At 55.0% G+C, this 25,138-nt stretch overlaps 1 protein-coding gene across 1 annotated transcript in view; it reads right to left on the minus strand.

Annotated features, from left to right (window-relative positions):
- Positions 1 to 1,163: 1,163 nt before the first annotated feature.
- The window catches only part of PTPRN2 (protein tyrosine phosphatase receptor type N2), a gene marked incomplete at its 5' end in the record, with an annotated part of 710,841 nt that continues 686,866 nt past the window's right edge, over positions 1,164 to 25,138 (minus strand). The window contains 4 exons of the mRNA XM_082632697.1: positions 1,164 to 1,462; positions 8,158 to 8,231; positions 21,688 to 21,752; positions 24,022 to 24,075. Coding sequence (XP_082488823.1) covers positions 1,391 to 1,462; positions 8,158 to 8,231; positions 21,688 to 21,752; positions 24,022 to 24,075 — 265 coding nt within the window. The 3' untranslated portion in view covers positions 1,164 to 1,390. The remainder of the gene's footprint in view (positions 1,463 to 8,157; positions 8,232 to 21,687; positions 21,753 to 24,021; positions 24,076 to 25,138) is intronic.

Here is a 25,138-nt window from a genome sequence, read left to right on the forward strand (position 1 = left end):
ATTTAAAGACACAAACAGTCATTTGGCATTTTTCTCCCCATTCAGCCGGCCGCTTTCCCTATTCTACTGTCTTCTGAGATGTAACACCTATTTAGGATGGAAAGAATGGTGTGCAACACGGGAAGCAGAGGCACCAGGGTCACCGGGGAGCGTCTTGTTCCCTAAAACGAGACCAGCAACACCCAGAGCAGCCTGCACACCTTCCCAGATGTTTAAGCGTCCTCAGTTTAAGGAAGTGCATTCTCTGTTTTGGAGCGGGGGTGGTACATTTGGCGCTCAAGTGGTATTTTGGCAAATCCAGATCGTTGCTAGATGTGTGTGTCTCCGTGACATCAGACAAGGGGGCAGGCAAAGAGATGAGGAGTCGGAGCCCTGGGGGGAGCCCAGGCTATTCCTCTTCCCCAGCTGCTATGATCGCACATAGGCAAAAAGCGAAAAAATTGTGGGTCTCCCTGCGTTCCTCCCCTGGTGAAAGCACCCCGGTCTTCTCTGGATGCCAGCAGGGCCCGAGCCTTCCCGGAGAGGGGACCACAGGTGCCTGCCGGGAGCTGGCCGAGTGCCCAGCTCTGCCCCGCCCCCCCCCTCTGATTTCGGTCACCCAGCAGGGAAGCATTTAGCTGCATCTGTGTAAATCCCTATTTGTAGTTCATAGCCGTGTCTGGAGTTTGGGGCTCGCCCCCTACCTTGCCCAGGTGAGGCGTCCCCGCGGTGGCTGGCCTGGAAGCAGGCACTCTGGGTGGGAAAGCGTTTGCCCCCAGTGGCCCTGCCCATCCTCGGGGGTGGAAGGTCGGGAGGGGCTGTCGACAGTGCTGGGCGGGGAGGGTGCTGAGAAGCCGGGATCCAACGAACAGCTGAGACGACTTTCTTATTATCTGCCCCAAAGCTGCAGAATGTCACCTCCTGTCCACCTAACTCCTGAATAAGCCGCGGTGTCTCCAGTGATAAACTGTTGTCAAGACAAACGCCGACTGAGTTTCTTACAGCCGGTGGCCTCCATTCGGTGCCTCATCGGCCTCTCCGGGCCCCGCCCTGCACAGCTGACAATCCTTCAGGAAGTGACAGGTCACGAACCAACTGTCTTCCGGGGACCACGCTGACTGCACCATCAAGTACGACATGATTGCGGTTAAGAATGTGGATGGGTGCTTTAAGGAAAAATAATTTTTTTTCAAGAAAGTGAAAATAGATGAACTGATTGCCCTCGGTAATTGCATCTTCCCACAGATCTCTCTTTATTATTGTTTGGTTGAACAAAAATACACATTTTAACTGCTAAACTGCACTGACTACAGAGTCTTAAGGGCCCGATTACGAGGCGGCTGCACTGGGAGACGTGGTTAGGTTGTCCCGTGACTGCAGACGGCTTTCCCCGCGGCCTCGGGAAACGCACTCACTGGGGAAAGGCTTTGAGGATGGCGTTCACCTCCTCGGCCACGGCCGTCAGCGCAAACTCGAACTGCTCCTGGAGGGACAGAGGAAGGAGATGTGAGCGGTGTCCCTTCTCCGCCAGCCCTGGGCTCCCGTGTGTTTCTCTTCAGAGAGAAACTGTTCAGGAGAAAAAGGGAAGGTCACAGATTTCCGTGGAAAGGAGACCAGGGCACTGGTTTGCAGGATGAGACCCAGCACGGACGAGCCACACTTCTCGTGTGGGAGAGTCTCATTTCTTATGGCTGCTAGAAGCTGCCAGGAGACACACGAGCAGGACAACGGCTGCCTGAGGCTCCACGCGCCCCGCCAGGCTCCTTCTGACGGCAGCACCCAACGCGCGGACCCCCCGATGGGTGGGGTTGGATGCAGCTGCCGGTCCTTCCTAGACTCGCCACGAAAACGGTCACAGTCGCGACCCCTTGGGGTTCCCTGGCCTCAGGATGTAAAGGGTGGTGCTTTCGCTGCTCTGGAAATCCACCCATCACCCAGCTCAACCCGGCTCCGCTCCATTTGCCAGGAACCCTCACGTCACCCTCAACCGTCCCAACTTAAGACATGCGCGCATACGCGCTCACAGACGCCAGCGCACCACGGACGGGACACGCCTCTCGTACAGCTGAAACCTGCCAGGACTGTTGGGTAGAAACGAGGGGTGAGTCCAGGGTGTCGGGACCGTCCGCTCCTCCAGAGACCAGGGCTCGGCAGACAGCGGATGAGCCCACCTCTCCCGCAGAGCTTCCCGGGCTCCCGGGTCCGCCACCTGCTCCCAAACTCTGCATGAAACACTCTAAAGTAGTGCTATCAAGCACTTCCCACTACACCAAAGAAGTCACAAAAATAATAAACTATGCAAATGATCACCTAGCTGAGGATTTTGGGTGAAGGAAAGCCCTATTGATGGCTTAAATACTTGATAATTCAAGTCATAAATAGACTTGAGTCCAAAGCCCAAAAGAATGATTAATTTCCACTTTGAATGGCCAGTATGTAATAGAAACATAGAAAATAGCTCCAATTAAAACAGCAGACAAAAAAGAAGCAGATCCACGTATACAGAGAACAAACCTGTGGATACCAGTGGGAGGGGAGGGGTGACACAAGGGTGGGGGAGCGACAGCTGCATCTACTGGGTGTAAGACAGGCTCAAGGATGGACCATACAACACAGGGAATAAAGCCAGTTCTCTGTCACAACTGTAGGTGGGAAGTAACCTTGAAAATTGTATAACAATTAAAAAATTGATAGTAAATAAATAAACTAGTAAAAAAATAAAACAGCAGAGAGTCAACCTAATTTAACACTCACTTTGGAACAAAGGCCAGTTTCTCACCAGTGTTCCCCTGACCTGACACTGAAGGGATGATCTGCCGGGTTCTAACTCGGAGCCTCTGCTGGCGGCCACAAGCCTCCCGTGGACACGGTGGATCCGCCTGCGGAAGAGCCTCCTGGCCCGTGTGCAGGGACCCCCTCAGGGCTGGTGCAGCAGGAGCCGCGCCCACGTGGGCCCAGCACAGCCCAGCACCGCGTTCTCGCATGGACGGGCCGTCTCCTCCCCTCGAGGCCGACGAGCCCTGGGGAAGCCGCCCCGTGCCGCCGTCTCTTGAGCTAGCGGTCGGCCCAGCAGGGTGTGTCACGTGCAGGACTTGGTCCAAGATGCGGAGCAGCCCCGTCGGATGCCTCCTCCCAAACGATGGCTTGCTGACGGGCAGACCAAGGTCTCGTGATGACTCAAAAATGTGAAAAGATGAAGGGGGCTCTTCGGGAATCTCACTGTACCTTTCACACGCGTGTTCATATGGGAATCCACCCTAGAGCTTATCTTCAGAGGGAGAGATGGACAAGCAAGAGATAAGCACTGTGGCCTTGCTTATCCAGCAAGACACCGGAAAAGACCCAATGCCAAAGAGAAGTAAATTATGTTATAGAAAAGTGTCTAATAAGCAAGCCGACATTTCTGCTACCATGTGAAGTGACAAAGGCGGAGGCAGACCTGCCCCTGTGTCTTGACTGTGATCATTTAAACACTCTCCGTTCACAGGACCACACAGAGGACCGGGCTGTGGGATGAAGCAGGTGCAGTTTAAGCCACTGCTGGGGTGACCGTGTGGCGGAGGGGACGGAGGTCCACGGGCTCCACGCGATGGTCCCCGCTAAGCTGCTGAGAGGGCTCTGACGGCAAAGCTTGGAAGGCTGGGCCCTCGGGGCTGGACCGCGGTGAGAGGGGCTGTCAGCGCCGGGCCCGTCATCCTGGAAGGCTCTGGCGCCAGCTGCCCCCCCAGCTGCTCCCCCGTCATGGGTGGGGACCGTGTGTGGCCCACATTTTGAGCAGCATCGCCTTAGCTGAGATGCCTGGGTGGGGATGCCAGAAATCGGGAAGAACCCAGCGTTTGAAGTCCTTTTAAGATAGACATTTATTTTAAGAAAACCATTAACATAACAGGCAGAAGCTGCACTTAATGAATAAAATTCAATAAATGACAAGATGACCATTTTGGCCTAGACTCAAGCTTAGGACAAGAGCCATCTGAGCAGGGAGGACTCGGAACATCCTGGCTGTAAAACATCTGAGCTGACCGGGTTTGCAAGGATAGGAAATCAGAAAGAGGGCTGGGATACTCTAAACAGGAAGATGTGCTGAACACAGGAGACCCGCGGGACACGGTCCGCTCTCTCTCCCGGGGTCCCTGCCCCTCTGCATGAGGAGCGGCCGAGGCAGGACATCCGAGCCCCGTGTCCACACAGGACGGGGCAGTGTGTCCCTCAAAGGGGTCAGGATGGAATGCCCTCTCCCAGCTCCACCCCTGACCTCGGACACCAGAGACGGAGATGGGGCGCAGGGCCCGTGTGCCGTGTGCACGTGTGTACGTGCGTGTGCACGGGGAGGGTGGGAGACAGAGAGACAGAAGTACAGAGAGGGATGAAGAGACAGAGAAAGAGACAGAGAGACAGAGAGAGACAGAGGGAGAGACAGACAGACAGAGGGAGAGACAGACAGACAGACAGAGACCGGGAGGCGTAAACACGCCTCCAGGAAGAAGGCGAGTCAGGGTGTCAGGGGCGGACCCAAGCAGCGGGACACACAGGGGTGAAGTCAAAGTGCAGAAAGGGGACAGGTGGGGGGGGCAGTGCACGGAGACCACGTGGACGCACCTGTGTGTATCCCAAGGAAACAAACGTGACATCATTACTTGGAGGTGACTGAACACACGAGTCGAATGGCTTTTATTTCTAAGTGACAACTGTAAGAGGAAATTTTATGATGGAAAAGCAAGTGTCAAGGCCTTGATTAAAAGGGCACCTTTCTTTCAGGAGATGCGTTGATGGGGAAGGAAGGAGCCTGTTTACAAGCCGCACGCGGGGGACAGCGTTATGCATCTCTGAAGTGTGTTATTTTAATTGCAGCCCCCAATTTCACCTCTCTTCCTGAAAACGAGCGTTTTGCTGGGCCTGTTATGCACGTACAGTGACGGGGCCGTGTGGACAATGTCACGCACCCACATGACGCCTCTCCCTGGATGTCCTCTTGGTTCTCGCCCTTGTGCTGCCTCCACCCCCCAGGGCTGGGTCTGTCCTCTGAGTGTCCGATGGGGCGCAGCCGTCCATCAGGCATCGGTGGTTGGTTTGACTGAGAGCTTGCTTCCGGGTGGAAACAAACACAGAGCTCTGTGACTTTTTACAGCCGAATGGAGTTCTGTGCCCGGCTAGGCGTCAGGGCTCCGTGGCTGCCCCAGGCCCCAGCCTCAACGAGCTCAGAGCTTATTAACTGTTCTGACTGTATTCAGCTCAAATGATGCGATTTGACTAAATGGGTTCAAATGAACAGACTGTGGACCTTCTCGTGGCTCGTGGGAAACAGCATTCAGATTTACGGCACTGTCTTGTCCGAGGAAATGTCCTACCTTTTTGCTAAATTGAAATTTAGGGAAAGCTCAGTTTCATGGAGTGATGCTGGGCAGAGCAGCCATCGGTGAAGAAGGAACGGGGGCGCCTGTGTGTTTACTAAGCTTCATCCCTGAGATTCCAGGAGCTGAATTTCTGTACACGCTGCACGGCAGCCTCGGAGAGCTCACACGCACCCCAGGAAAAGGGCGGGTGTCCGGGGCAGTCCACCCACACAGGAGGTCACAGCTTGTCCAGCCTCTGCCATCTGGGAGCACCAGGATGTTGGGGCAAAACCCTCTGGCCACTAGTGTCCCTTTGTCACTTAAAGACATCAGGATGTTAGTGACTATAAGGTACGTGATGCTAACACAGGGCAGTGCCCCCTCCTCCAGGCAGGGCTGGGAATCCACCCCTTTGGGCTTGTTCTGGCCAACGGCCTGCAGACCACAGAGGGCTGAATGGGGTTTGTAATGTATTAGGAATTTTTTTTTTCTGTTTTGCAGAGAATATCCGTCTTCTCAATAACTTTGCCTAGATCCATCCCAGAGTCCGTGTGTTTTGAGGATCCTTGTACCCTTGGGGGGCGGACGGGCCTGCCTGGGAGGGGCCCAGCTGTAAGGAGGGAAGAGACGGGTTTGAATTTAGGGTCCTGAGCATTATCCACACAGCAGTCAACAGTGTGACGTGGAAGGCAGATTTGACCAGAGATCGAATCAGCTCTTCATTCCTGGTTGTAAGTCTCCCCTGCTGCCCCAGCCCCGGTTCTGGGACGTGTGAAGTTGTGCAGCTGCCGGTGGCCACATAGGGCCCAGACCATCCAGGACAGTGAACCAACCCCGCATTTCTGGATGACCAGGCCACTACCCCCAGCACGGTCAGTCCCACGGGCACTAAACCCGTGGGCTACGGGGCACTGGGATGGCATCGTGTGGGGATAAAGCTGAACCACAAACAAACAGGTGTGAGCAGGGTCCAGTTCTCCCCGGGACGCCACCACTGCCAACGGAGAAAGAGTGACCAGCGGGGAATGCTGGCGGCCGCGCCCTGAGCCCAGGGGCCGAGCTCACCTCTCCAGAGAGGACACACACCTTCTTGTGGTACACTCCTCTCAAGACGCACACCCGGACCCCATCACGGGAGCACCAGACACACCCCAGCCAGAGACAGTCCACAGAAGCACAACCAGACCTGGCTGGTCCTCAAGGCCACGGTGCTGTCCACCAGAGGAGGTGAGGGGGACGTGACCGGTGAGCGCACCGTGTGGCTGCTCCCGTGAGGGACCCTGCTCCAGAGAAAGGTCCGTACGTGAGTTGGTGGCGTCGAGTCAGGGCCAGCTTCCTGGCCTCGCTCGGTCCCTGTGGTTACGAAGCGCAACAGGGGGAAGCCGGTGAAGGGCACACAGGAATTACTTGTGTTTTTTCTGCAAGTTTTTGCAGGTCTGAAATAATTTCAGATTTCAAAAAATCTAAGAAAACATAAAGGGTGCAGTGGCTTTCACATAAGATTCCACATAAGGGTCTGGTGACAATGCTGCACGTTCTAGGGCCCGAAATAAAGCGGAGGGACAGACGGGCTGTCAGCGCTGGTGTCATCAAGCCGCTCCCCCCCGCCCCACCCCAGATGCGGGAAAAGAGCAGGGCAGCTGTGATCGCCAGCTGGACAGGGCAGGGCTGGGCAGAGATCCTGACCACGGAGTGTTTCCTCTGGGCCTACTTACAAGAGGTTTCTGATTCTACAAGAGAATTAAGTTGGTTTTGCCTCAGTGCTTGCGGCTTTGACGACGCAGAACCAGCCAAAGGGCCTTGAAATGATCTTCAAGGTCAAAGTGTGCTTGCTGGACTTTACCAGGCTCTTGGCTTCTTCCTCCTCAACGGAATGGGTGGCATTTAGACTGTTCTCTCTCCCCTCGGGCTCAGACACTGCACTGTCCTGCTTGATTTCTCATAGTGACAGCAAGGGAGGGAGGGCGTAGGAGCTGCTTGTCCTTTGTGGGGGACAGTAAGACCCCGAGGCAGGATGACCGGGGTCCCAGAATTGTCACCACCAGGCACCAAAGCACAACCTAGCTTGATTTCACAGGAGAGCTTATGATAACTTAAAGTCTCCTCAAGTATAAAGCAGTGATTTTGCAAGGGCGTCTTCATGATTTTTGGCCTTTGGTGGAGGCGTTAATGGCATTGGAGTGTCGGGACTACACTGAGAAGAAGATTCTGTATTTTATGGCTGCAGGATGTGTGGGAGTGTTTGTGGCTGGACACCGATATTTCTGGAATGCTGAGAGAATGGGTCATCACAGTGACCTGTTTCTAGCTCTGGTTAACCCAAGGCCAACCAGGAATCTTTTGTCTTTGCTCCTTTTGCTGCAAACTTGGCCTTTTTAATAAGTATGCACATGAGCTACTCAGGGTGCTCAGGGACCCAGCAGCACCTGGGGTCATTCTGGTGACCACTGTCCTGATGACCGCATGGCAGAGCTGCAGCTGTGGGAGCTGGAAATACGGGAGGTGGGCAGAATGTTGCATGAACACAGAACATTCCATGCAGGGGTGCCGGCGTTTATCACTGACCTCTGACTATAAGACTGCAATGTTCTCCCTCCCTCCCCAAATCTGGCACATGGAGAGTTCCCAGGGCCTGAGGTCTGACTGCATCTGCTTAGGCTGAAATGTCGGGCTGCTGCCGGAGCTGCCCTTGACCCTGCAGGGAGGGGCTGCCCGCATCCTGCCCCGTGCAGCCCTGGCCTGGGAGGAGGCCAGCCGGCCTGACCCTCGCTCCTCTCGAGAAAACCTCCACACAAAGACCCACCCCCGCAAAGCCCTGGCAGCCCCGAGGACTGGCCGACAGTACCTTTGTCTGAACCATGCGTGGCCTCTGGTCCCTCAAGTGCTCCAGCGTCGCGGCAATGTCGATCTCTTTAGCGCCTGCAACAAACACAAGTTGGGCTGAGTTCAGGCACAAGACAATCCGTGCTCTGCGTCCCTCACCTGCTGCTGGGGTCCCTCAGGGCTCAGCGGCCAAATGACAATGACAGTCATCCCTCAGCTGCCCGGCTGGCAGGCAATTTCAGGGTTCACACAAGAAAACAGGGCAAGGCAGCTTTCATTAGCATTGATTCAAGAAGGTTGGGCTGAAAAATGTTATCAGATGCTTATATACATACATACCCACAGCAAGCTGTCGCCAGGAGGGACTAAGGCTTTCTTGAATTTTTTTTTTTTTGGTGGCATTTTAAGACTTTTATATTTTTTGGCTGTGCTGCATGGCTTGCGGGATCTCAGTTCCCCGACCAGGGATTGAACCTGGGCCACAGCTGTGAAAGCCCGGAATCCTAACCACTAGGCCACCAGGCCACAAGGGAATGCCCAAGAATTTTTTTTTTAAGATATTTTTGATGTGCACCATTTTAAAAGTCTTTATTGAATTTGTTACAACATTGCTTCCATTTTATATTTCGGTTTTTTGGCTGCGAGGCATGTGGGATCTTAATTCCCTGACCAGGGATCAAACCCGCACCTCCTGCATTGGAAGGCGAAGTCTTAACCACTGGACCACCAGGGAAATCCCCCCAACAATGTTTTAAGTCATAGGAAGTAGCATATAAACTTTAATTTCTATTGCACAGGATTTTTATTCAGAGAAATGAAAAATTAGACTAACTAATCTTATACATCTAAATATTGGCTTCTAAAGGCAGAGTTCCCTGCCTGTTAGAAGTGAGTGTTCCAAATGTTAAGAAAAGGTCAGGACGCCCCATGTGCTCACGGGTTAGTCGTGTGGCCTAGATCCCCTCCTACAGACGCACCCACCTGACACCAGGTGACTTGGGTGCCAGAGAAATAATACTATTTGAGTTTAAAAATGTAACCTTATGAATTCTGCATATATTCTTGTTTTTCCATCTTGCTAGGTCCTTTGGTAGTTGGACAACGAACAAGACCAGGTCCCAAGCTCGCGAGCTTCTTACAGTTCAGAGGGGAGCATCTCACGTCTGCCGTGCAATCCTGTCAAATGCTGGGGGCTTGGGTGGGGCGCACCTCTGAAGTCCGCCGGGACCCCCCCCACCAACCCCCAGTAGGTGCATGTCACGTGCAGCATTTTGTCTCACGGTGCCAGAACTGTCACCACTCCCTGTTCAGGGGAAATTGAGGCTCGTCCCCGTCACGCAGAGCAGGTAGCCATGCTTATCGGACCCAGATGTGGAAGCGAGACTGGGCTGGTGGCCACCAGGACGGCTCTGGTCTCCCACTTCCACCACACCTGCATGTGCACAGCCCTGCCCCTGGCCGGGAGCTGGGAGGCGGCCTGACAACGTCCAAGGCCGAGGCAGCCTTAGTGCCCTGGGAGGAGGCCTGAGGCCCACGTGGGTGACAGCTGAGTTGCCAGCGCCTTTTTCCGAGTGGCAGGGAGATGCCGCTGGGGACATGGATGAGGGTGGGAGGGAAGGTGGGGGGACTGCACACTGTCTCAGGGAGAGGGTGCCTGAAGTGGGAGGGGCTGGCGGCTGGAGGGAAGGTGGGGACGGCTGGGAGGAAACACATTCCAACCAGGTGCTGTGCTCACATCAGGGAAAGTGCCACGAGTATTGGGAATCTGGCAGTAAGTCGCTGAGACCGGGAGGCCAGGATCCAGGCTCACCCCCCTCGGCCAGCACGGTGGCCAGTCCGAGTGCCTTGAGGTGTGGGGACAGTGTGGCATGAGCTCATCACATCTAAGCTGGCCATCCTTCCAGACAATGAACGCCATCCGCCGGGTATGGGAACACCCCAAGCCCCCCTGACTCTTAAATCAGTCTTTCTAGAAAGTCTTTCTTTCTGGGGGATCCGCCGAGAAACTCGTCCAGGCGGAAGACAGGGTCTCCTTCTGTTTGCCTGAAGGCTCCTCTGAAGGTGTCAGAAGTTTTCGAAAGCTGACAAGGTCACAAGATGTACAGTCTTGTTTTGGGGGGAACCTGTGAGTCCAGAACAGCCTGAAACAGTGGGTGAAAGAGGAGCTACGGGGGGTGGGGGTCCCCCAGCCACATGTGCAGTGGCCCCCCGAGTGGCCCCTGTGCCAGGAACCTGCTTTCTCATCTCCCCAAAGGAACACAGAAATGGGCTTCTTCAAACCACAGATTTGCCTTAAGAAAGTGAAGTCCTACGTGGAGAGCGAGCAAGGGAGGGGGGAGTCCCACCCCTGAGACCTGAGTTCTTGTCCTCCCAGAAACACCCAGCTGCCTGGTCAGGGTGGCCCCTCTGGACGCAGCACGGAGCTGTTGCTGCAGTTTAATTCCAAGTGTGAAGAGGCCCGACTGTGGGCAGAACACAGAAAACTCCACCTGGGCGCATCCAGGGTGGGCGCGAAGCTCCAGCGGGAGCCGGGCACCGAGGGGCCTCGTGGGGACCTGCAAGCCAGTGCATGGTGACCGCGCGATGCACAGAACGTATTAGATGCTCAGTGAACGTGACCCCGCAGATTCTGTGAGCAGAGCCTTCTGGGAGAAGTGCTGTCTCTGGGCAGCTCTGTCCTCCCAGTCCGTGGAAGCCAGGAGAACGAGGTGTGGAGTGGAGTCTGATGCGTCAGCTCAGAGACGATCCTAGTCCTTTAGACACAAAATCCTGAGGGGTCCAGACTTAACCCCCCACTTTTTAAGGTTGCTCAGGGCAGCGTCTTTAGTTCTTGAAACTGGTTTGAAAGACTCTTTCAACGGCCGTTTTCTTCCGAAGGGCTAGTCTGAGCAAGAGAACCGGCATGAAGTCCCGAACACCCCGTCCCTCCTCTGTCACCCTGGAGCGACTCTGCAGGGCTCTGCCTGGGGCCACGTGCAGGCCCCCTCCGAAGGCAGCTCCGTGGGGAGACTGTAGGGCCACCGGGCGACGCTCTGTTCAGGTGCTACGGACGAAACCTCTCTCTTCACTGCACTCTCCTTCGGACGACTGCTGACAGAGGAAGTGAGAAAGAGGAAGGAGAAAGCCTACTTAGGTTTTCCCTAGACAGGGTCTGGAGAACGCGGAACGCCCGGGGACCACGTCTCAGATCACGCTCAGCCTGAAGCCAAGACTCAACAGTGGAGGGAATCAAATTAAAGCTTACGAAACGCACAGCGCTGAAAATAGAGAAGTCATGGATTTATCAGGTAGAATCAGTGGTCTGACGTGGATGGCTGCTGTCTTCCTGCGCATTAGGATTGAGGAGAGTTAGTTATCTGAAGTGTGTGTAGAGAGAGAAGTTTTAATAGAACGCACACGCAGGATCTTTTATGAGGGGTGGGGAGGCACGGCCCTGCATCCTGTTCAATGACCCCGAGCATCCTGGTGACCCTGAGCTGCATGAGACACACAGTCTGCGTTTATGAACCAGAGCCTCGGGGCTGGAGGGAGGGGTGTGTGTCCTTCATCACCTTATAAAAGGCTTTACTGACAGTAAAAGGATTTATTTAAATCCCCCAAATAGCTAGGAAGCTCCCTCTAGTGCTTTTTAAATGGAATGCTCTCTACAAATCCCATTTTGCTGATCACATGTCAAGGTCCAGGCGAACAGACACATGAGGTGCGGTGCTCAGGTCGAAAAGCATGTGAATAGTTGAGGAATTAATTATAACAGATGCAAATAAAACCCAGACAGAAGACGGGGTGTGATTTCAGGGAGAGGTTTCTGGCATGTTCTATTTGAGAAGCATCACCGCTATTTGGATACGAGAGGAATGTATGTGCTTATTTAAGTCATCCTGCGGTCGGTTTAAGCTGGTGATTCCATGAATGTACAACATAGGCAGAGGCAGCCGGTGCCTTTGGGCCCAGCACCGCACAGGGCGATTGTGAGTCAGTCTGACCCATCTTTCCCAGCACCAGTGACTCAGCAGGTGCGCTGCAGACTCGAGGGCGGAGTGGCCGGCAGGGTCCTGAGAGACACTGGCCCGGCGCCACCCCGAGCACTGACCAACACACACGAAGGGCTGCCGCTGTGGCTTCCCAGTGTGCTCGGGGGGACCATTGGCTCCAAAGTTCACATTATCTGTTAAATACATTTTTAAGACAACAGGGGTTTTTAAGCTTTAGATAAAAAAAAGTATTTGCCATCAAACAAACATTAAAAGAACGTTAGTATGAGCAATATTAAAACAGTTTTTTAGGATGCGAGAATCAATTCAAAGTGAAAGAAAGCCAAGCAAATGGGCCACTGGTGCCTCCTACGAGGCTTGCCCTGACTTCCCCTGGTGACTGCTGGCTAGTGGACAGGGCGCAGGGCTCTCGGATTTTGGCGGCGCAGCCGCGGCTCATGGTCGAGAAGCGCCCTTGTCTCTCCCCGTCCTCTGCGTCCACAGTGTCCTCAGCATCATCACGTAATAAACAGAAATACATTTGGTTGCAGAAGGTTTTGCAAACTGCAGGGATGCAATGTATCCTTTTTTCTTGTAAAAAAAGCCATCATGCGTCAAGTGCACAAGAGAGAAAGGCCTTTATTTTGCAGGAGGAAACTGTCTCAATTCCTCCCTCTGGGAGAACTGAGGAAAGCTCTGCTAAACACACCTAAAGGGACGAAGGAAGAGCGGTGACGGTCGTGAGGCCACAAGGAGCAGTGGGGGGCAGTGCCTGTGCTCCCGGATGAGGGCAGCGGTGTCTGAGCGCCGAGCTGGGTCCTGAGAGTCTCTGGTCTTCAGCTGAGCTCCGTCTGGGAAGGAAGGGCTGAGCAGTGATGGGCGGGGATGGCGCGAGGCCTCAGCCCTGCAGTTGGAGGGCTGGATGTCACAGCTGGGGCTCCTCTGGGTCAGCAGCATGACTGAGCCTTGACCCCAGATGCCGGGAGTCAGGGGGCACCACAGCCGGAGGGCAGCCCTCCTCCCGCCTCTGGGTGTCTCTGGGTGCAGGTGCCGCCTCCAGATCCTGGCCTCCCACTGTGCACACACGTGGGCACCTTCCCACACACTCCCGCACGGTGCGCACGCACACAGGCACACGCACACACTCTGTCCTGGGTCTTCCGTGCCGAGCAGTTTCTACTTCATGTTTCTGGATGCTCTGAATCAACTGAAGATTTATCAAAATTAAAAAGGAAGGGGCTTCCCTGGTGGCGCAGTGGTTGAGAGTCCACCTGCCGATGCAGGGGGCACGGGTTCGTGCCCGGGTCCGGGAAGATCCCACATGCCGCTGAGCGGCTGGGCCCGTGAGCCATGGCCGCTGAGTCTGCGCGTCCGGAGCCTGTGCTCCGCAACAGGAGAGGCCACAACAGTGAGAGGCCCGCGTACCACAAAAAAAAAAAAACAAAAAAAAAAAGGAAGGGGCTTCTCTGGTGGCGCAGTGGTTGAGAGTCCGCCTGCCGATGCAGGGGACACGGGTTCGTGCCCCAGTCCGGGAAGATCCCACATGCCGCGGAGCGGCTGGGCCCGTGAGCCATGGCCACTGAGCCTGCGCGTCCGGAGCCTGTGCTCCACAACGGGAGAGGCCACAACAGTGAGAGGCCCGCGTACCGCAAAAAAAAAAAAGGAAGACTTTTTTGCTGGCTTTCTAGATTAATGATCATCTCCCTTTCATGAGGTTTCACTGGGATCAGAGGAGACAAATTGGCATCATATTCACTTGAAAATCAAGTATCTCAGAACCCAAACAAACTAGGTATTTTTCATGTTTTTAAAAACAAATTCGAAATCATTTGTCAGGAGAAGCTAGGATGCCTCCAAATCTTTATAAAAAAATGCAAGTAAACAAAAGCAGGCCTGGGTGTATCGCCTGCAAAGTTGCCGCCACTTCCGCTCCAGGAGGTGATGGAACCGTGTGACGCATCCTGCGACGCTCAGTGAGGCGCCAGAGTGTCTGTGACGCTGCGCAGGTGCCAGCGGCGTCGACGCCGAGAACGCGGCACCCAAGTGCACGCGAGTGCGCAGTGGTTAAAAAAGAGGGCGACCGTTAAACGTGTAAAGAAGAGATGGACGTGACGGCCACGAGCAGCCTGAGAGGCCTCCACGAGCACGCCGTTCAGATCACCACCCGCCCCGGGAAGGCAGGCGTCGCGGACACAGCGCATGCATGGGAAGCTGACGGCGGGGACCTCGCTGCCTCCCGGTTCCACCCATGTGACAAGGAACCATGCAGGACGCACAAGCCCCAGGACACACTCAGGTCCTCAGTGGACGGGTCAGAGTTACGAAGGGGATGGGGGCGGGTCATCCAGGTGACGTCTGTGGCTGCAGGGAGCCCACCGAGCCCTTAATGACACGCCAGTCTCAGGGGAGCAGGGGGGCCTCTGAGGCGGCCCTCCCGTGCCACCCAGGATCTTGCACTTGGGGCCACGGACACACTCCTGAGTCCCCATATGATCAGAGCACAGGGGCAGGAGGGTGGGCGGCCGGGCCTCGAGGGACAGATGGCCTCCCCGAGGGGCTGGGCCCTTGTTACCCTTGAACCGAGGGGTAAGTGCTCCCGGGGAGCTGGCCTCTCAGCCACTCACAAAACCCCCATCGAAGGCTCTCCGGGCCCCTCCTCCCACCTCGGCCCCCGAGTCTATGTCTGGTTCAGAAGCTGAGGGTGTGGCCGGCCCCGTGGCCTGGCCGGGGACGAGGCTACTTAGTTACTCAGCTGATAGCAGCACGGGGACCACGTTCCTTGGATTCCTCACACCGTCTCCGCCCATGAAAGGAGAGGCAGGGTCCGGGGAGGCCTCATCGGGCACCGCGAGGTCGTAAGGACAACACAGACGGTCGGCCCTTGTCACAGACGTTCTAACACAAGTTCACGCAACTGTGGCAGGATTTTTCGGGAGGGTCACTAATGCAAAGTGACAGAGGCGTGGTCCTCAACACCCCTGCCCACCCGCAGAGCGCGGCCACTCAGCCGGAGCACAGGCCTCAGGCTCCTACTTCACAGTGTTTGAGCCGTCACTGCCCCGCGACCAGGGTTGCTGTGCTCGGGGACTTCCTGCCACCAGGGAGGGACGAGGGGTCTTCGGCAGGACAGGGGACGGACCCTCACTGTCTGGGGAGGAGCCGTGAGCTGCTGCTGAGAGGGGCCACGGCGGCTTTGCTGGGCCTCCGGGGTCTCTGGGGCAGGGAGACTCTGGGGCGGTGGGCAGCCAGCGATGCTGAAGGACTCTTGTGGCCCCTAAGCTGCGGCGACCCTGCCAAACACGGCCAGCCAGGCCCACCAGGGGCCAGCAGGATGGACGGCGGTGATGCTCACGGGGACAGGGTGGGGGGCCAGTCTGGGTTTGGGGACCAGAGAGAGGAAAACCTGGGTGACAAAGCTAGCTGTCGCTCATCCGGGCAAAGTGCGCATGGGAGGGCCAGCCCTGGACCGGCGTCGGGTGGGGTCCAGCCAGGTCTCCCGGCTTCTCATCGGCCACGTGGGACTGTGTCCACAGGTGACTCAGGATGGGGGAGAAGCCATGTGAGCAGATCTGACCCACGAGATGCAGGGGGTTCCACACCGGCCAGGAGTGCCCCTTGTGGTGCCGAAGTCCACGGGGCCCCTGTCCGCCCATCGGCAGGTCAGAGAGAGCACAGAACTGTCAGCTTTACCTGCCCAGGGATGATCCACAGGATAGAGACCATTTAGGAAGCAAAGTGTAGGATTACGGGCTGCAATGTGGTTCACAAGAGGACCCAGATAAGATGGGCTCAGGATGTTTTCCAGGAACAACTGGTCCCATTTTCTCTCGCTTCTCGCCTGTTAGTCCCTTGTCTATCGTGTCACCTGGGCCTGGGTCACACCCCCAGTGATACTGCTCCCGGGACCCCTGTCCCCACCCCACAAGTCTCAGCTCCAACTGGCCAGATGAACAGAGAAGGGAATATCCACCTGTCACCTCATGGGACACAATTTCTCCAACTAAAGGAAAGCCCTCCCCACCCCACCCTGTTCTGGACACTTTTTTCAGCCTGAAACCTGCAGGAGCAGGTGACAAGTCGTCACCACCTGGAAGCCATGCTGAAGGCAGACTGGTCTGTAGAATTCATTTTCTGCTGGGTCTTCAGGTTTTCATGCTTCAGCCAGACATAAAAACAAGATGTTTCCCCCTCGACGTGCCCTGTTCTTTGCAGCCTGCTTCTCCCAGTCAGTCTTGTCTGTAGAAGCGCCGTCCACGTGCACGGCCGTGGCCAGGGGCGAGCTCGGCCCTCTGTGCAGACCCCTGTGCACATAGACCCCTGGGGTCCTGCCTGCTCCAGCCCTTGAATCCAGCGGCACCAAGTCGATCCTGCTGGGACCCGCTGTACGTTCTCCTTCCCCAGCGGCTCCAGATGGATGCGAGTCAGCGAGCCTGTGGTTCCAGGTCCCCGTGGTCTGACCTCTGTCTCCCCTCCCTGGTGGAGTTTCTGCTGCGGCCCTAACAGACCCAGCCACCTGCTCCGCCCGTCCCCGGACCGCCTGGCCGTGCCTCCGCAGTGCTGCCCCCTAACCTCTTGGGCTCTGCCATTTGCAGAAAGATCAGGGCTCCGCATCAGCCTGGCCAGCTGGATGCCTTCTGGCAGGTCACCAAACCTCTGGGGATCAGCTTCCTCAGTTTGCAACCAAGTGTCAGAATAAGTGAGCCCTCAGGGCCCCTTGGGGCTGTGAGGAACGGGCTACAGATGCGTACGGGGCTCTGTGACAGGCATGGGGTGAAGCGCCCCCGCCACTGCCCCTGCACCCCGGGGCCTCGACGGTGCTCGCTGCCCCAAGTCACAAGCTGCAGCCACCACCTGCTTCTCCCCGTGGAGTGTAAAGCCCGGGAGAACAGATCGTTTCCCTTGTTCACCATGTATTCTGGGTGCTCAGTAAGTACTAGGTTGGAACGGCACTTCTGTGGTTCAGCCCGTATTTGCCAAAAGGAGGAACGATGCCGCGATGGCGGCCAAGGGGGACAGCAGGGCCCATGAGTGGGGAAGGGGACTGGGGGGCACGTCCCCCGCAGACCAGGGCCGGGTCCTGGCTTCTGTAGGAAGGAGCCAGCGTGGCCCAGAGAGAGGGGCTGCGAACACGTGGGGCCTCCTGAGATCTTTCTCTTTAACATCCGGGCACACGAGCGAGGAGGGAGGCCAGTCCAAGGCCACAGAGGAAGGGACGGTGGGGGCAGGGCCGAGAGACAGAAGAGACGGAGGACCGGACACACGTGGACGACCACCTTCAGCTTTGCTCCCTGGAACACAGCCACCCAACGGGACTTCCCGCTACGGGCGTGTTTTCTGTCTGCAGCACCTGTTTGGCAGCCACCGGGCACCTGTGTTATTGGGGCGCCTGGCATGTGGTCAGCGCTTCAATCTTATCATGTAAGTTGCCACACGTGGCTAGTGGCTAATGCCCTGAACAGTGCAGCTCTGGGGGAGTGCTGGGTTTTAAAAGTTCAATGAGCCATGAAGTGTTACTTCTCCCAGAATGGGAGAAAATATTTGCAAATCACACATTTGATAAGGGTTTAATATTCACAATATATAAAGAACCCCTACACCTCAAAAACAAAAAACCAAACAGCCCAATTAAAAAATGGGCAAAGAACCTGAATAGATACTTCTCCAAAGAAAATGTCCAAATGGTTGACACACACATGAAAAGATGCTCAACATCTCTAGTCCTTAGGAAAATGCAAAGCAAAACCACAGCGAGATGCTGCTTCACAGCCATGAGGATGGCTACTATCAAAACCCCAGAAAATGACACAAGTGTCGAAGGGGGTGTGGAGAACTGGAGCCCTTCCTTATGCACTGTTGGTGGGAATGGAAAATGGTGCAGCTGCCGCGGAAAACAGTATGGAGGGTCCTCAAGAAATTAGAAAGAAAACTACCATACAAGCCAGCAATTCCACACTGGGTGTATAACCCAAAAGAATCGAAAGCAGAAGCTCAAAGAGATGTTTGCACACCCACGATCATAGTAGCATTAATTCAATAGCTGAAAGGTGGAAGCAACCCGAGTGTCTATAGATGGATGACGGATAAGCTACCTGTGGTCCACCCCTGCAATGGAACGTCATTCAGCCTCAGCCACTGGCTCCAACGCGGTGAACCTTGAGGACATGACACTCAGTGACATAAGCCAGGCACAGAAGGACACAAACTGCCTGATTCTACTCATATGAGGTCCCAAGAGCTGTCAAATTCAGAGACAGGAGGTATGATGGAGATTATACATCCCTTTGTATGAGGACATGCTTACTGATGTCACCATGTGACAGGGAAATAGTAAAGAAGATGAGCTTCTTGAGGATGGAGACTGGGAGCTGGACAGATAGCCACGCGGGCACTGGACATCCCTTCACACTCCGTGCTGAGATCACTTAGGACGAACTCGTGGCCGACAGGAGCTTAAAAGGCATCTCCAGGTGCACCTGCCGACTCGGGCTGGCACCCCACGTCATATGATGAAATCCCAGTCCTACTGCAGCTCCTGCCAATCAAAAGGAACGGGCCCCCCAGGACAGTCCGGGCCTGCGGACACCCCAGGAGCTAGGAGGCTCAGGGTGGCATGGCCAGCTTCCCAGAGGTGGGGCTTCCTCCGTGGCCCCCGGTGAGGGACAGCCAGTGAGGCCACCTCTGGGTGACCCAGCACATGTGATCCTTGGGAAGCCCCACCATCCGCCTGGCGCTCTCCATTTGTTTGAAAAATTGTGGTGAAATATGAAAAACCCTGGGCAAGGAGAGGTCTCGGACAAAAATGTAAAAGGCACAAGCTTGGAAAATATCTCGGCGGCAAAACCAACATTGCTACGTTTGAGCTCAGTCTCTAGGTGAGAGAGGAACGCTACCAAACCCTGATCCTGACCCAAAATATTAACCCTGAGTTAGACATGTGTTCGCAGCCACAGGAAAAATGTGTGGAAGAATTTTACAGGTTGACCCCTGACTTTCCCGCCACAAACCCGGGCAGAGAACGAGCCCCCCAACTCAGACTTCAAACCGCATCCTGTCTGCTCGCTGACAGACCAGACAGTGCTGAAAGCCCCTTATGATTCCTGCTGTATCAAAGGCTTTACTCCTCGAAGCCCGTGTGCCTGGTCGAGGCTCCAGGCTGTGGCTGGCTGGGCTGCCCGAGTGTCCCCGGCCAGCCTCAGAGCCCAGGGCCGATGCAGGCTCCGGGCTGCAGGAGAGCTTGGGAGACGCATTCTTCGGTCCTCCTGCAATTCATTCCTTTAAGAAAAGGAAATGGGAAGAAAGGTTTCGTGTCCAGGCCCAGAGCCTTTGATCATTTGATGAACGCGGGCCGGCAGCACGGGCCTCCGGCTTCTCAGGCCAGACAAAGGTGGCCCTGGCTGCCCGGCCCTGCGAGCCTGGCCCAGAACAAAACCCCGGCGGCCGCTCGCCGGGGCGGCCTGGGAAAGGCCCACCTCGCAGGCCGAGGGGCCGCCCTGCCCTTTGATCTGTCCCAAGACTGCAGCCTGGGCCCCGGGTCAGGGGATTTCACAGCACGGGCCCCCGGGCAGAGGGGAGCAGGTCAGGAGCAGAATGAGGGGTGACCAATCTCTGAAAGAGCCTGGAGACCGCCCTCCCGGGCCAGTTCCACATGGCTGGGCTTGCACTGTTGCCGCAGCCGAGCTTCAAGTGGGAGTTGACAGGACGGGGCAGGCACCTCGGGCCCAGGGGCTGGCGGGGCCGGGGGGCAGCCGGGATGGGAGTCGGCCCCGCCCCCGGGGCTGCGGCACTTTCCTGTTCCAGGTGCCCTCACACCTGCTGGGTGGACACCCGGGTATTCCCCCCCGCCCCGGTACCGGTACCGCTGGGGCCCCTGTCCTTGGGACGAGCCGGGCGCCATGCCACACGGTGTATACGCAGTGGGTTCCCGTGTCACTTGCTTACGCACAAAGGCGGCAGCTCAAACACGCAAGGGGACCTGCATTGTCGGAAGGCATTTGGTTTGATAGACGGGGAAACGCTACATGTGACAACAGACAGGGGAGCCCGAGGATGGGGAAGGAGCAGGAGTTCCGCTGTGGGCTGCAGGCCCGTAGTGACTGCGCGTTTGCAAATGAAGAGACAGATACAGTGGATGGGACACAGCGGCAGTACTGGACGGGGAACAAACGACCTTTCAGCCAAAAAAGGTAGCTTTTTGGGTCTAAGACCAAAACACGTTATTAAAAGCACCATCAGAGCATTTGCATTTGCTTCGCTGTTTGTTTGTTTGCACATCACAGCTCAGAGCTACTTCGGGGCGTGAAATACGGTCTCTGGTGGCGCGAGCCCGGCCCACTGTCCCGCACCCCTGCCTCCCCAGCCATCCCCGCCCCGGAGCCAGCAGGGGGCCAGTCCTGGGTCCGGCTAGTCCTATGCTTACTAGCTGTAGGGCTGGTAACTTGCTCCAGCTCTCTAGTCCTTGTGTGTAACACAATGGCTATTATTTTATCCTCACACATCGATATAAGATGTGTTCTGTTTTTCTTTTAACCAGGAGAAATGGAGTAAGACAGATGCCTATTTCAGAGATGCTGACAGTTGTGTGACAATGTATAGAAACCCATGTCTATAATCAGTGTCTGCTCTTATTGCCAGGCAAAGGATGAAGGGTGGGTGTCCTGGAAGGTGGGCGCCCTACCTAAGAACACACGTGTGCGTGTGTGCATGAGTGTGTGTCAACGTAGAGAGGAAGACGTTTTCACAGGCGGGAAGGAGACCGTAAGACGTCACTCACCCCAGTGTTTCCTTCCCAAGTTCCCTGGAGGCTGACAGGCATCTCAAGAACAAGGAAGTGCCTTTTCAGGTCAGGTTAGGGTCTCCCTGCTGACGCGTGCATGGTTCTCCCAGAGGCGGGTCTGAGGGAATCTTCTCCCCCTTGACTATGGAGCGCACTCTGGCCTCTAAGGGGACACCTCATGGGTCTGTTCTGTGGACCACACTTGGGGAGCCGCCAGCCCTGTCTGGCCCCTGCACTCTCATGGGTTAAACTCCACCCAAGCCATGAACTCATCCCAGGTCTGTGCTCAGATCACAGCACTCTAAGCCGAAGTCCCCGGACACTGTCTTTAGGAGGGAAAGGCCCAGGACCACGGAGAGCGATGCATGGGCTAAAACAATGCTACAGAGGGGCATCCAAAGGTGACCTATTTTAGAGACAATCACTACAAGAGACTTTAGGTGGCTCTGAATTTTGCAAATATGGCTTTAATAACAGGGGGGATTTGTTTACAGCTATTCGGAGCTGAAGCTGAAGGATCAGGGTCATCCTCTCCTCACTCCTGATGTTACCACAGGACGACCTCGGCGAGCACTGACCCATCATCACCTACTGTGCGCTGAGCCCAGGGTGCAACCCCGGGCGGACGAGGGGACAAAGGAGCAACCTTAGAAATGAACGTGCTTGCTGCAAACAGCTTTCCTGCGACTCCGGAAAGGGACAACAGGCTAATTTTCCCCAAGGCTTTCTGTGACTACTGCACCGAGGTTGCCATGGCAACCCCATCCGGCTCTGAGCCACAACAAAGCAGCCCCGCTCTGAGTCTTACCTTTGGCCATCTTATTGAGAACCATGTCGATCAGGATGTAGGTGCCGCTCCTGCCCGCGCCGTCACTGTCAATAGAAGGAGAGAGATGAGGACACAACGCACCATGCTGTCCCCACTCCCCACACGCCAACGATGGCATCTTCCCTCTGTGCTCAAGGGGGGCCCATGAGAGGAGAGGAGGGCAGGGTGGAGAATTGGAGAGGAAGAGAAAGAAAGGGGGTGAGGGGGGTCAGGGTGGGAGAGGGGAGGGGGATGGGAATGGAGGGGGAGGGGGAGGGGAGGGGGAGGAGGGGGAGGGAGGGGGAGGGGAGGGGGAGAAGGAGGGGAGGGCGAGGGGAGGGGAGAGGGAGGGGAGGGGGAGAGGGAGGGGAGGAGGAGGGGGAGGGGAGGGGGAGGAGGAAGGGAGGAGGAGGGGAGGGGGAGGGGAATGGAGGGGGAGGGGAGGGGAGGGGGAGGAGGATGGGAATGGAGGGGGAGGGGAGGGGAGGGGGAGGGGGAGGGGAGGGGAGGGGAGGGGGAGGGGGAGGAGGAGGGGAGGGGAGGGGAGGGGGAGGGGGAGGGGAGGGGAGGGGGAGGGGGAGGGGAGGAGGAGGAGACTGGAGAGCTTTCAGCCCTGAGCTAACGGCAGAGCGGATTAGCTCTTGTGCCTGTGTTGATTTGTTCCTTTCTTCCTTTTTTCTCCCCTCTTTGGTCAAAGATTCAGCACATTTTGTCAGGAAAAAAATGAAATAAAGAAATGCCTGGCAGTGTCAGAGTTGATGGCATTCGTATTCAAAGTGTCTGCAAGCGGCCGGCTGTGAGCGGGGGACGAAGGGCGGGCGCGGGTCTCGTGTGTCCACACCCTCGGGGTCTGTCTGTCCGTCCCTCTCAGGAGTGGGGTGCACGTGTCCCCCGTCACTGCAACAGAGCCTCTCTTCATGCCCCCTCGTCCCCCAGCTGTAATGGGAATAATCACCACCTGGACGAGAGTTGTAAAAACGTTCTGAATTGTGGCTCGACAATAGCCAATGAGGGAAAAGGAAGGTGCCTCTTCTAGGAGGAAGTAGCCCTGCACCTCTCCTCCTGCATCATGTGCCTTGAGATGGTCCTTAGGTCAAGCAGGCTGTTCTCACGCCCACGGGCAGCATGTAAGTAAGAGGATGGTGTTTACACTTATACTCCTGGCAGAATCAGCCAACTTAAGGAGAAGACCAGCGTCTCCATTTCAGGACTTGGGGAGCTGTGTGACCGTGCTCAGTCTCGGACCTGTGGGCCGCCCAGCGGCCCGGGAGCCTGTCGGTTATCCTTTCACAGCAAAGCGTCACTGAGTTTGGCCTCAACATGTTTCTCAAACAAACGGTGGAAAAAGCCTCGGTTGGAAAGAGAATGATTCCGCATTGCACTGTGCCCACCTGCGCTCCAGAGGTGGGGATGCCGCCACGCCAGGGTCGCCGACGCCCGAGTGACCGGCCTGCGGCCGAGGGTTTCCTCAGTTCCCTTCAGCTCACATCACACAGCTCTGCTCAGATCTGCCTCAGAACTGGAGATGGTTGTGCTCCACGGGAGGGTCAAAGGTGTTCTGGTCCAGTTCTCGAGGATACAGACCATACTCTGTGTTCCTCGTCTTCTCTCATGGACCGACACAGAAACACACACAAACAGTCATGCAGGTGCACACACACAGGCACACAGGCACACACATTCCACACCCACACACTCAGATACACACACACTCATGCAGGTGCACACACACAGACACACAGGCACACACATTCCACACCTACACACTCAGACAGATGCACGCACAGACTTTTTGACTGACTGGACACACTTGGTGTTTGATCTTTGGAGACCTGACTCCTTTTTATCCCAGGCAGAAAGGAATACTCTGCAAGACAGTTCTAGACAGTGGAGCACACTTCTTCACCAAAGTAGGTGGGTGGGGAGCTCGGGGGAGAGCTCACCCTCGGAGGGAGTTTTCTTCCAGTGGATCTTTCTTCTTGGTTGGGGGGAACCCACTCAAGGACACTTGAGCCATTGAACTTTCACCCGAAGGCCACTCGTTGGATTCCAGGTCTGTCCCGTTCATAACTGGCCCCAGTCTCTGCGCAGGGTCCAAATGTCTGCAAGGCGTGCTGAGCCGAGACCCCTCCACACACCACACACACCATCTCAGAGCGTTTGCGCAGCGGTCCCAGGAGGGTTTAAGACAAAATAAGTGTATATCCTCGGTTTCCTTTAGAAGCACCAGTTAGATATACTTATTAAGCCATCAGGAGGTTCAGGTCCTATATTTAACAGCGGGTACCTTTGAGGCGTGAACACGTCTTAATCCAGGTTAAAAGCTGTACTTGCCTGCAGTGGACAATTATTGGACAAGAACGGCCCCTGTAGCACTTGTTTACTTTTCTGAAATAAAGAGAGACACAGAAGTTATGATTATGTACTAGACTCTGCAGCAGCCATCCAAACAACCCATACGCCAAAGCAAACAGACCGTCTCTTGGACATCATTTTGCAATACCCTGTTTTGACAAAGAAGATCAAAATTATGCACACATTTTCAAAGGTTTATTTTTCTTTTCAATATTAAATTATTAAACAGAGCTTTGAAAACAATTCTTACATTTTCACAGTTTTCTTTTTCCCTTTACAAGTACGAACTCTGGCCTGAGGTCAACAGATCCATCAGCTTGAGCCTTCCTCCCCGCTCCCCCCTCCTCTTGGTTGCTCTAGTTAATTTGATTTCCGTTGTTGTTGTGATATGTCTAGATTCTTCACTTAAAGTTTTGAGTTTTGCAATTTACACTCCGAATTTCTTACAGTCTAGACATCACACTGGAATGCAACATTACCGTGATGTCTCAGAACAGCATCTTAAAGACCCTCTTGATCTGTCAGTTTTGTAAGGATATCTAAATTACAGAGAAGCCTCAATTATGTCCAAGACACATATTTCCATTTTTATAAATCTGATTATGTTTAAAACAACTTGTTTGTGCAGATTTTAGGTTAGAATTTATGAAAATTAACAAGAAGCGCTGATTATGTTTAAAACAACTCGGTTGTGCAGATTTTAGGTCAGAATTCATGAAAATTAACAAGAAGCATAGATTAAGATTTTGTAACCAAATCCTAAATCACTACAGAGCGCTGCTAGGAAATTCACTGTATAAGCTTGATAGTTTTTGTTTGATATTTTTGTTCAGTGAAACAACTAATCATGTTTACAAATTATATCCAAATTCTCAGTAAAATCTTTCTAAATAAAGAAAATTAAAGACAGAATTTTGGTTAATTGGAGGAAAAAAATGTGTGAGGGGGGTGTGCTCTAAAATGTGCTGTGAATTTCTATGATATAAGACGTGAAGTAAAATTTTAAAAAGAATGACAGTAGAGAAAAATCTTTTTCTTCATGCCGGAAATGGGAAAATGTCACATTTCTCTGCAAAGGCTTGTCTGCTCAGCATGG

Source organism: Mesoplodon mirus (assembly GCF_964341445.2).
Source record: "Mesoplodon mirus genome assembly, chromosome: 9".
NCBI lineage: Eukaryota > Metazoa > Chordata > Mammalia > Artiodactyla > Ziphiidae > Mesoplodon > Mesoplodon mirus.